At 48.4% G+C, this 12,595-nt stretch overlaps 1 protein-coding gene across 3 annotated transcripts in view; it reads left to right on the forward strand.

Moving 5' to 3' along the window:
- The window catches only part of SLC12A8 (solute carrier family 12 member 8), a 129,455-nt gene that overhangs the window by 16,430 nt on the left and 100,430 nt on the right, over positions 1–12,595 (forward strand). For all 3 annotated transcript variants that reach the window (XM_017855384.1, XM_017855385.1, XM_017855386.1), the window contains exons 3-4: positions 5,799–5,945; positions 8,865–9,056. In XM_017855384.1, the coding sequence (XP_017710873.1) occupies positions 5,799–5,945; positions 8,865–9,056 (339 nt within the window). The remainder of the gene's footprint in view (positions 1–5,798; positions 5,946–8,864; positions 9,057–12,595) is intronic.

The raw sequence follows: 12,595 nt of genomic DNA on the forward strand, positions 1-12,595 counted from the left end.
CTGTGATACATAATCAAAGTACTATGTTCATAAGTTACTCCAGTTAGTTCTTTTTCCACTTTAAGTATGGTTATGGCAGTCATTTGAAATACAGCTAGGATAATTTGTTTCTTTTTGCATTCTGTTTAGATTTTGAACTCTCATCTTTGTTGATTTAATTGTATTTGATGTTGAGTATGTAAAATATTAACATGATTCCCAAAATTTTAACTATATGGATGGGTCTCCTGACTACATATGAATTCTTAAATGGATAGAATATTGGCTGATCCACTGAAGCACCTGGAAGAATAACCTTTCTGCAGCTGATGTTTCATTGGTTCGCCTGTTATTAGGGGGAGGGGGCATTAGGGTCTATGTTGCTCCTCCTTGTGTTAAATCCAGGTAGACTTCCTTGCAGCAGCCCGAGTCCAGCAGGAAAAGCTCTGCCCTTTTGCCAAGGAGGTTGGGAAGGGCCGAGGAAGCCCTTGTTTAGGTGGCCTTGGCATGGCTGCTGTGGCGTTTTGTTGTTTGCCAGATGACATCAGGTGTCCAGAGCTCATCTCTGGGCTCTGAGTTCTGAGGCTGCTGTGTGGTTCTGGGAGGCAGAATTTCGGCATCAATGTTTTCACAGCGTCTGATGGTCTTGCCACTTCGGATGCTGAGCCATGTGTGACCAGGTCATGTGCTTGTGAGAATCCCAGCCTTGAACAGGTGTGAAGATGCACAGGTATGGAGAAAAAAAAAAAAACAGATTGAGTCTGTGGGAACGACTAGATTTTGATCACAGCTTTCATACCAGCTCGGTGGTAGAAGAGACCGACACAGCCACGAAGACCACACATTCCTAGGAATGACTAAATCTATACAGACCAAGGGTGCTGCCCAGATCCTAATCCAGGGAAATAAGACCTTGATGGCTCCAACTGGATCCTTGCTTCCTTGGCTGCAGAGCCATTTCCATTTCCAGCATCAGTCGCCTGGCAGAGCACTCACTGGAGGTCCATTCTGGAGCTCCCACTACAAAACAGAAGGGATGGGCTCTCTTTTACTCAGAATGCCTGGGCTGGGCAGGGGTTAGAGATGCAGCTTTCAGGGCTGAGCTGTAGAGCAAGGATTCCACTTTAAACATGAAGACAAGTTAGCTGGAGAAAATAGCAAATACAATCAAAAGACTTCTTTGTCTTCCTTCCAACTTCCCTGAAGAAATCCTCGTATGTATTTAAAATCCTCTGTTGTGTTTTGTGTTTACACAAGCTTTCACAACTATCATCTCATCTAAACTTTACCAACCCCCCCGAGGCAGGCATGTAGCTGCACATATGGGCTGTAGCCCATGGAGCCCACGGCCATGCTGGCGCCCGGCCCAGCTCTCAATCCCTGTGGTCCAGCACATGGGGCCGGTTCAGAGGCAGGGGAAAGGAATGAGGCTCCTCAGTCTGCCCATTGGATTGCAGTTCAGCAGCAGCTTGGGCATATTCTCTGATGTTTAATTAATAATCCAGTAATTAACTTTGAGGAAGCCATCTGCTGGTTTGCATGTGTGTGTAATCCAGGTGGAACCAGTCTCTGCAGGTGCACTTTGAGAGAAAGGGGCAGGCCAGGTCTTGCTTTGACCTACCCCTGACCTGCATGGACAGAAGCAGAATTTCTCAACTGATTGCTTTTCCTCCAGCTCCCAGAAGGGAGAAAAGGTGTCATCTCACATTTCAAACGCGTTCATGAAGACTTAGCTGGTGACTGAGGCAAAAGGCTTCTGGGGCTGAGCTCATGTCACTGCCTCTGGCAGAACTTTCCAGCCTCTTACTCAGCTCTGCTTGCTGGATGCAGGAATGAGATACTTCCCACTCAGGTGCAACTTCCCCGCCTTTCTAGACAACCCCCTCTCCCCCCTCAACCTGCTCCCCACCTTGCTCAAGTATGGAGATTATTCACAGGAGAACGACTTCCCCTTCTGAATTAAAAACACCCACCAGGCAGTCATGGTTTTTCCAGCATGGGGTGCGGGCCCCCGGGCTCAGACGGACAGGAGTCTGGTTTCTTGTCCTGGGTGCTTGGGTAGGAAGACCCTAGCAATGAGGAGCATGGCGGAGGGATCATCCTGGGCCAGGCGCCAAGTCGCTGCACCCCTGGAACCTGTCAAGCTGGCCCTGCCAGGCTGAGGGTCTTCAGGGAGGAGAGGACTCTTGCCCTCAGGCATGTTTTATGCTGCCCTTTCTGAGGGACCGATTTGCCCCTTGCTTTTCTTATCCCCCTCATCCTCTATCTCTACTTTGCAATAGACCCAATGCCTTGTATAAGGGCCATTCCATTTCCCCAGCCCATTATGTCTATGTAATAGGATGTTGAATGGGATTCATGTTATGCTGGAATTGATGACTGGGGCCCAAATCTGGGACACTAGGCCCTAAAGAGAGCAACCTATGGTTGGGACCAGACCTCTCTCCTGGTGTTTCACAAGAGAGCACAGAACTGGCCTAACCTTCAGCAACCATCACCCCAGCCCTTCCATCCCCTCCTCCCCTGGGCGACAGAAAAGACTGGGTGGTGGCACTCAGAGAATCTTAGCGTGGACTTTGTGGGAGGGCCTATTTGGGGTGAAGCGTTCCTTCTTTCTGCCTTAGGGGAAGGAGTTGGGGATGCAGACTCAGGAGAATCCAGTACTTTGTGTGTATGTGGAGGGGAGCTGACGTTCTGTCCTCCTGTTGCATGTCTGCCCGTACTGCAGACCGTGGCCCTGCCCCTCAGCCTGTCAGAACAGGAGCTGAAGAGAATGGGAGAGCACGCAGGACAGAGCCAGAGCTCTCATGACGCAAGGGAGCCGCTTTTAGTTTTCCAGCCAGTCCTCTCCCAAGAGGCGAGCTCTGGGCACTAGCTAAAGTCTGAATGGCATCACGAATGTGGTGAGGCTGGACAAGGGATCTGTGAGAAAAGCGGGGACACACAAGCTGCTACTTCTTTTTTTGAGACAGGGTCTCACTCTGTCACCCAGCCTGGAGTGCAGTGGTGCAATCTCGGCTCACAGCAACCTCCGCCTCCTGGGTTCAAGTGATTCTCATGCCTCAGCCTCCCGAGTAGCTGGGACTATAGGCACGCACCACGCCTGGCTAATTTTTGTAATTTTTAGCAGAGACGGGGTTTCACCATGTTAACCAGGCTGGTCTCAAACTCCTGACCTCAAGTGATCCACCCACCTCTGCCTCCCAAAGTGCTAGGATTACAGGCATGAGCCACTGCGCCCAGCCCCAAGTTGCTACTTCTATGTGGATGCCTGGGAGGCAGCGTGGCATCTGGGAAATATCCCTCGGGGGATCTATTTGGCATTTTATTCTGGGGCTTTCCATCTCATCCTCTTCCCCTTTCTCTCTGTTTTGGTTTCTTCTTTTTCCTTCTTTCTCTCTCTCTTGCTGGGCTTCCGTAGTGTCTCTCTCTTTCTCCGAGAACATCAGGGTTACTCCCTTGGGGTCAAACCTACGCTCTTCCCACCCAGTCTCTGATGAGCAGACTGTGGGAAGACTTAGTTATAGTTTTCTGTCACACGGTGAGAAAAGGTAGGCACACACCCCTAAATATCCTGAAACAAGCTGCCAGGGCTCAGTCACCAAACCCATTTTAAATCAGTTATATTTTCATTCTCTGGGTAAAGGGTTTCCCGAAGTTTCTACCTGCTCTAAGTTTCTACCCTTGAGGCTGATTCACTAGTCCAGTAAGATCAAGGAAATGAAAGGCACTTCATATACCAGCAGGTAAACAAACGCATACGCAAGCCAGCCTTCAGAGTGGGAAAACGAAGGCGCGCATGAAAGAGGAATAAGGTTTCTACCATCACAAAGGCATTCACGGGTAAGGCAGATGTATTTGCTGTTATGCAAAGTCCAGAGTGTTAGAATTTGAAACCTGAAAGATTTAAATTTAGGGGCAAAAAGGGCAAGTAATGTTTAGCTGAGTGTGGTGCAGGGAAAATCACAGATCTTGCGAGTGCTAGGGGAAGCCCTGGCTGTGAGAAGCCCTGGCTGTGAGATTGGGCCGTCAGGTTTCTTCTCTCAGCCTCCGTCTCCTCAGCCCTCAGCGGGGCCCCCTCCCTGCCCGCCTCACGGGGCTGCTGTGAGGAGCAGAGCAGAGGGCTCCTGTGGAAGCTGACGGCACTCTCTATAGTATTAGTCTTTCTGTTGCTGAGAGTCACTGTTATTACTGAGGAACGGTAGGCCTGTAACAAGACACAATAGGAAGTGGAACACAAGCGGAGACAGGAAGTTGGGACCTATCCTGAATTTCGAGATTAGGATCCTGGGAAACAATCCTGCATTCCCCAGACAGGTCCTTTGGTACCATTTGCTCAAGGGCAAGCCTAGATTGGCAGAGTCTTTGTTCCGAACCCCGAGGACTGTTCTGACATTTATTGACTTTCAGGAGATTGCTCATTTGTGGTTTGCGAAGGACAGGCAAGCAGTCGTGTACATGCATAAATGAAGCTTACGGAGTTGGAGACTGATGGGGACACAAGGAGTCCCCGGACCCATCAGTCCCATGTGGCTGAATTGAGATCCCTGAGTATTTCTGGGGGCCTCTTCTTGATCTGTGGATGTGTGTGATACAGGAGGTGGAAGAGGAGCTGGGATCCTCCCTTTTGATTTTGAGCATGTGCCGTTGGCCTCAGCCTTTGGTCCTAGATCCTGGGCGCACCCATTGTTCTCAACCATTCAGCAGCCATGCCCCGTGGACTCTGGATCTTAGATTTTCCCCTAAACTCTTGATTTTTCTGCCTTTTTATTGTGTTTATGGATAACATTTGCTCACCAGGTCCAGAATCATTGCACATGGTGACTCCTAGCTTTGGATGCCTCCCTCTCCCCACCCACCCAACCCAGCTGAGAACAGTAATCACTCCTGTAGTCGTTTGTGGTCACTGGAAGACTCTGTTCATGCCTGAGTTTAGATTAATTGCCAGACCTACATAAGAGCATTCACAGTGTGAGTTACTACTGGTTTTGTTTAAGATCATTTTAGTATATCCACAAAGTTATGGTTTTTTTAGTAAAGGGTTTCCATTTGAGTGTTTATAAGTGCCTTTGTTATTTGTGAATTGGAAAAACAAGCAAGGAATCTGTTTATGTGTTATTCGCCTCTGATTCCAAACAATCGTCCAATAATGCTGTAGAATCCTGGGGTATCAGCAGAGATCACTGGTATCAGTGCTCAGTCAGGAAAACAGAAATAACTCCAGTCATTTTAAACAGGGAATCTCATCCACAGGGCTGATTGCAGAGGTGTTAAAAGGGCTGAAGGAGCAAAGAGCGCCCAGTAAGGTTGGCCATAGGTTAGTAACTGCCGGAAGCCGCTGTCCCTGCTAGGACTGGAGGATGAAGAGGGCTCATGGGTCCCAGGAGGTGAAACCCAGAATCTCACACTCACTTAGAAGCATCATCTAGTGCTTCTGCCTGCATTCCATGGGCTGGAACTCAGTCACACAGCCACATCTAGCTGCAAAGAGGCTGGGAGTCTACCTGACTCCCTGGCTACTTGAGTGATGACTAGAGGGAAAGGACTAGGTTTGTGAACAATGAGTCTCTGCTACATGTGGGTACGGGAATCACTGTTGTTATGAGAGAACAGTGACCCTTTTGTAGAGGTATACTTCAGGATGTGTGTGTGTGTGTGTGCGTGCATGTGTGTATACACACACACATGCCCTGGCACAATAAGACAGGATTGTTTTTAAGCTGAGTTCTCCTACCTCCCTCCTTCTGTTCCACTCTCACTCCCTCCCCATGCCATCCCTGGCCCTCCCCTCAGCTGATTTCTGTGTATTCTGTTTGCAGGAGGCCCTGGCCCAGCCCCAGCCCTGGTGGAAGAGCCAGCTGTTCGTGTGGGAGCCTGTGCTCTTTGGGACCTGGGATGGTGTGTTCACATCCTGCATGATCAACATCTTTGGGGTTGTGCTCTTCCTGAGGACAGGCTGGCTGGTGGTGAGTACTGAGCTAGTGGCCTGGAGCCTCTCACGGGCCTGAGACAGGAAAGCTCTGCCCCTCTTGGCATTCTATAGTGCAGGCCACAGATTCCTGAAGCACAGATACTCCTGAAACATGAAACAGAAGCAAGCACAGTGAATAGCTAGCATTGCTTGTTAAATGAGCATCCTGCGAACGTAGGCTTCTGAAGTTGCGGTGGAAACCTCACACTGTAGATTTAACTGTGGAATAAGAGCACAGAAGTCAGGGCTCATCATGGGCAGGACTCCAGATGGGTCGGAGAGATCATTGATGGCAATTTTGGCTCCAGCTTGTGGCCCTCTGTAGTTTTCCTGGTACTCTTCACTTCATCTTGGGCCCGCCCTCATGGTTGCCTTCCCCCACTGTACCGCAACCCTGTGGGTAAGACTGTGAATGAGGATGCTTGGTCATAGGTGTGGGCCGCCTACCTCTAGGGATGGATCGCCTAGGATGCACTCTGCTGTGTGAGATCCTGGGGGTCAGTTCATCTCCTTCTGTAGAAGGAACAAAAGGCCTCTTCTTTAAGTCTTATACAAAAGCATCCTAGGACCTTCCAAGCAGATGTGTGCCTGGAGCAGGTGTTCTCAGTCCCACACACAGTGCCATCTCGTGCAGTGGGACTTCAGTAGACCACACAGGTGCGCAGAACAAAAGGCAAGCCAGTCACCATCTAAACATGGCTGAGCGCCTGCTGTGGGCCAAGCACTCCTTAGTGCCAATGGGATTACAAAAGACAAGACATGGCCTGGGGCCTCATCCCCTCCTCTCCTCCCCGCCTCGCCTCATAAGCTAACAACCATGATGGGTAGATATCACATTAGGAGAGTTCTCAAAACAGCATTAAGTCCCTTGGGGTGGAACAGGCTATGAGTGCTGCAGTCACTGAGGTGTCCAGGAAGGCTTCCTGGAGGAGATGCGGTTGAGCCAGGCTTTGAAGGGTGAGCTGGACTAGATGGGTGAAAGAGAGGAGGCCATTCAAGGTGTAGAATCTACTAGTCAGGATTCTCCAGAGAAACAGGCCAATGCCAACAGGAGATGTAAGTATATCAGGTATATATTAGCAGGTAAGGATTGATGCTGCAGTCTTGAGTCTGAAGGCTGGAAATGCAGGAAGAATTTCTGTGTTGCAGCCTGGAGGCAGAATTCATTCTTCTTTAGGAAACCAGTCTTCCCTTGTAAGGCCTTCAACTGATTAGATGAGGCCCACCCATAATATGGAGGGTAATCTCCTTTACTTAATTAAGGTCAACTGATAGTAAATATTAATCACATCTGAAAATCACCTTTACAGCAACATTTAGACTAGTGTTTGACTAAACAGTTAGTTGCCATAGTCTAGCCAAGTTGACATATAAAATTAACCATTACATGGGCAAATTTTGGGAGATTTAAACTCCTTTATAGTGGGATGTACAGGATTCTTAGCCCCCATAAGAAGTCTGGGCAAGGTCAGATCTTCCTAAGCTCTCATTCTGTGCCACACTCAGATCCTCAGCTCAGGGTTCAGCCTTAACCACAGCCAGGGTGGGTCTCAGACCAGCAGTGGAGCCCCTGAGCATTATATTATGAACACTGGAACAGAGTACAACTGACTTCCAGCTCATGTTAGGACACTCAGCTCTTGAACTGGCTCTGCCCACTCCTATTTCTCTCTCCAGCACCTGCAACACGTGGAGTCTTGACTATCAGGAGTCTTCCTTGCTTTCTATTGCAAAACATGTGACGTTGCAGCTCCTTCTTAGATGTGCTGTGTCCATTTCCTCTCGGGAACTCCTGCTTTTCACACTGAAATGTGTCTATCTACATGTGTTCATCTCCAGGTGTGCATGTGTTTGTTTATTCGCTCAACAAGCATTTAATGAACACCTATTTTGTGGAGGTTATGCTAAGCACTGAGGATATGAAGGGGAAGAAAACATGATCCTGCTCCGTATTAGTCCATGTTGCATTGCTATAAAGGAATACCTGAGGCTAATTTATAAAGAAAAGAGGTTTATTTAGCTCACAGTTCTGCAGACTGTACAAGAAGCATGGTACCAGCATCTGCATCTGGTGAGGCCTCAGAAAGCTTTCACTCATGGGGGAAGGTGATGAGGGAGCAGGTGTGCCACATAGCCGGACAGAAGGCAAGAGAGGTGCCAGCCTCTTTTAAACAACCAGCTCTCCTGCGAACAAACAGAGTGAGAACTCCCCCATTACCGTGGGAGGACAGCAAGCCATTCACAAGGGGTCCACCCCCATGACCCAAACACATCCCACCAGGCCCCACCTCCGACAATGGGGATCACATTTCGACATGAGATTTGGAGGGGATCCAAATCCAGACATCTAAACCATGCCATCCTCGCCTGGAGCTCACAGCCTAGACGTCAAAACCGGCTTGGAAACAGACTCAGTTTGGCAAGTGCTGTGAAAAGCACTAAGCCCCGGCACTGGAGGAGCCCAGAGAAAGGGTTACAGCGCCAGCTTCCTGGTGAGAAATGCTAAACACAGGCCTAAAGGATATGCTGCAGTTAACCTGACAAAGACACAATGAGCAGGAGAGGCCTTCCAGGCAGGGAATCAGCATAGTGGGGAGAGAACTTGCTGCTGCATGTTAGGCCCAAAGTCAGATTAGGAGGCACCTCGTGAGGGCATCGGCAGCTCTGACTGTACCCTACAAGTGCGAGAGTCCCTGAAGAATTTGCAGCCAGGACGCTTCCCTTCAGTTAGAACTGCTTCCTGGCCTTGGCTCTTGTGGTGCTTGCTTTGTCCTTTTTAGTCGTCCTGACTCTGTGCCCCACCCCGGCCCCATTCCAATGCTGTGGGAGGAGGGGAGGTGGTCAGTGCTCCCAGCAGGGAGCCGGCAGGGCCTCCTCGCCTAACCCAGTCTCACTCCTTGCTATTCTGCTGCAGGGAAACACGGGAGTGCTCCTGGGCATGTTCCTGGTGTCCTTTGTCGTCCTGGTGGCCCTCGTCACGGTGCTGTCTGGCATTGGTGTCGGGGAGCGCAGCAGCATCGGCAGCGGTGGTGTCTACTCCATGATCTCCTCGGTCCTGGGTGGGCAGACGGGAGGCACCATTGGGCTGCTCTATGTGTTTGGCCAGGTGAGACCTGCACCCGGGACGCTCCCCCTGCCTGGCCCTCTGCCACGTTCTTGTCCATTTCCTCACTTGACCTGGTGAGAGGCGAGGGTGGGGATAATTGCCCCATGTGACAGACGAGCAGGCTGGGGCTCTGAGGGGAACTCAGCAGAGAGCCAAGTCACCATCCGGGGCCTGACCTCTTCGCCCAGCACTCCTTTCCCTCTGCCACTGCCGCCTCTTGGATGCCTGATGTGACCAGCAGGGCAGGGCCTGGCCAGCACATTCTTGCTGTTCAATCTGGGGACCAGCATGCATGACAGCAGCTGAAGCCCGGGGGACAGCCAGGTGGCCTGGGCCCTGGGGTGCTTTTTTACTGAAAGCAGGTATTTTGCCTGTGCCAAAGGGCTTTCCTAGAAGCAGGCATTTCTCAAATGAGCTGGAGCTCCCCGACAGCATTTGATAGCTTGGGTGGCCTTCACAGGGAGGCCGCAAGCCCCTTGTGTGGACGCCCGGTCTGAGAGGGAGAATGTTAATGAGGAGCTGCTTCATCAGAATGGACGAAGGCACTCCGAAAACAAGCGAGTAGGGGGAAATCCTAAGGCTTTTTTAGCTAAAACACAGGCATGGTGACTTAATGCTCAGGGAACAAAGTACAGACATTAAGAAGCAGTTCTTTGTCAGCATTTCTTGGATTGAAAAAGGCTTTTATGAGAGTGCAAATGGTGGTGGGTGGTTGAAAAAACAGTTTAAAGAGAAGAATTTGTCTAAGTAAGAGTGTACAAAAATCTCCCCAGAGAAAGCATTGGTTTTGTTTCTTTTATTTTTAGGCAGCAGGAGCAGGGTGCTTCAAGCATAAATATATCTGATTCTCGAACAGCACAGAGCCGCGTGTGTGCATGTGTGGGTGGTGGGGGTGCGTGTGTGTCTAGGACAGTGCAGGGAAGGCAAATGGATGGCCTCTGCACTCTTAAAAAGCACTTGCCTTGACTGCAGAAAGGTCTTTAAGTATAGTAGTTGGAGAGGGGAGTAATAAATGGTCAGTTTACTTTATTACCCTGGGGATTTGGGGTGTGTGTGTGTGTGTGTGTGTGTCTGTGTGTGTGTCTGTGTGTGTATATATATATATATTTTTTTACTTCTCTGCTATTTTATAGCCAACCAGGCTGCAAGGTAGGCAAAGTCCTGCTTTCCCCCTCTCGGTGCAGACACCAAGTGAGCCTCTAGAAGCAGATGCCATGGGTGGGTACCGGCATGAACACCCCTGGACAAAGAGAGAGAGCTGGGCTCCTGAGAGTCCTCCTTATGTGGGCTGATTTGGAAAAAAGATGTTCACAAATAAGATGTTTTCTAAGCACTGGCAGCCACAGCCTGAGACACCGTTGCACCAGCATCCCAGCTGTTTTGCCGCCTTTCCACTTGGGCCTTGGTCCCAAACATTAGAGTCCCCCTGGTCACTGTCTCTGGAGTGCCTGTGCTTTTAGCTGACGCAGGCCGGGAGTCCCTGATCAGGGTGTGGTTACTGTGTAATCCTTTTTATAAATTGCCGAATTTGGTTTGTTAACATTTTGTGGAGGATTTTTGTGTATATATTCATGAGGGATACTGGTCTGTAGTTTCCTTGTGATTCTTTGTCTGGTTTTGGTGTCAGGCTAATTCTGGCCTCATAGAGTGAGTTGGAAGGTGTTGCCTCCTTCTCTATTTTTTGGAGGAGTTTGTGAAGGGTTGGTGTTAATTCTTTAAACATATGGTAGAATTTTGCCATGAAGCCATCTGGTCTGGGTTTTTTTTGGATAGAAAGTTTTTTGGTTACTAATGGAATCTCTTTACTTGTATAGGCATATTCTGGTTTTCTACTTCTTGATTCAGTTTTGATAGTTTGTATCTTTCTAGGATTTTGTCTATTTCTTTTCTTTCTTTCTTTTTTTTTTTAATCTGGGAGTTTTTTTGTTTTGTTTTTTTGAGACAGAGTTTTGCTCTTGCCTCCTGGGCTGGAGTGCAATGGTGTGATCTCAGCTTACCACAATCTCTGCCTCCCGGGTTCAAGCAATTCTCCTGCCTCAGCCTCCCGAGTAGCTGGGATTACAGGCATGCGCCACCATGCCCAGCTGATTTTGTATTTTCAGTAGAGACGGGGTTTCTCCATGTTGGTCAGGCTGGTCTTGAACTCCCGATCTGAGGTAATCCGCCTGCCTCAACCTCCCAAAGTGCTGGGATTACAGGCGTAAGCCACCACACCTGGCCACAAATTTGTTCACTTCATGTAGGTTATCTAATGCATTGGCATATTAATTGTCTATGGATTTTCTTATAATCCTTTTTATTTTTGTAAGGTTGGTGGTAATGTCTCCCCTTTCATTCCTAATTTAAATAATCATCTCCTTCTTTTTTCTTGATCAGTCTAGATAAAGGTGTGTCTACAAAGAACTAATTATTGGTTTGCTGATTTTCTCTATTGTTTTTCTGGTCCCTCATTCATTTCTACCCCCAGACTCATTTTGAGAAGATGGTTTAATTTTGGGCTGTTACTGCTTTCCTTAAAGTAAGTCTCTTTGGTTTCAAGCATCCTTATTTACAACTTATATTGCAAATTTCCAGTGATGGTACCATCATCTATTTAGCACCAACAAAGTATCTTATGATATTCACAGCTAGCTACTGTTTCCTCTTCTTCAGTAGTGATTAATAACAAAGTCATAATGATAATGACAGTAGCTATTATTATTATTATTACTATTATTATTATTTTCTGCCCAGGCTGGAGTGCAGTGGCGTGATCTCGGCTTTCTGCAACCTCTGTCCCCTGGGTTCAAGCGATTTTCCTGCCTCAGCCTCCCAAGTAGCTGGGACTACAGGTGCACACCACTGTGCCCGGCTTATTTTTAGTTTTAGTAGAGATGGAGTTTCACCACGTTGCCCTGGCTAGTCTCAAACTTCTGGCCTTATGTGATCTGCTCACCTTGGTCTCCCAAAGTGCTGGGATTACAGGTGGTAGCTATTGTTTCTACAACTCTATCAGTCAGATATTGTTCTAGGACTTTACATAAATCATCTCATTTAGTTCTCACAGTAACCTTCTGAAGGTTACTATCATTATCTGTGTTTCATGGAGAGGTTAAAACACTTTCCCAAGTCAGCTAGGATTTGGCCTTAGATATTTTGGCTTCGCAGTTCATGCTCCTAACCACCACGCCCTTACAAGCCTCCTGAGGAGCTTCCCCTGCCTCCTACCCTGCCCCCTACCCTGTTGCTGGCATCTTTGGGCTAAAAAGCAATTTTAGATACAAACCAGAAAGATGAGATCCACTGGAGTTACTGGGAACAAAAGGCAGCATTTACAGCTTGGCTCACTTTGCATGAGCAAATTGTTCTACTGCTAGGAAAAAAAAAAATCAGTTTGGAAGCTTCAGATGCAAATGGTCCCATGGCATCATCCTCTGCATGTCAGAGACGTCAGGTACCGGGAAAATGGTGCCCATATAAATGGTCTTCATTGCTACATTTTTGTCATTTCTTTTCTTTTCTTTTCTTTCTTTTGCTCAGATAATTTTGACCATGAAGAG

This window comes from Rhinopithecus bieti, unplaced genomic scaffold (genome assembly GCF_001698545.2).
Source record: "Rhinopithecus bieti isolate Rb0 unplaced genomic scaffold, ASM169854v2 scaffold_39586, whole genome shotgun sequence".
In the NCBI taxonomy this organism is placed as follows: Eukaryota; Metazoa; Chordata; class Mammalia; order Primates; family Cercopithecidae; genus Rhinopithecus; species Rhinopithecus bieti.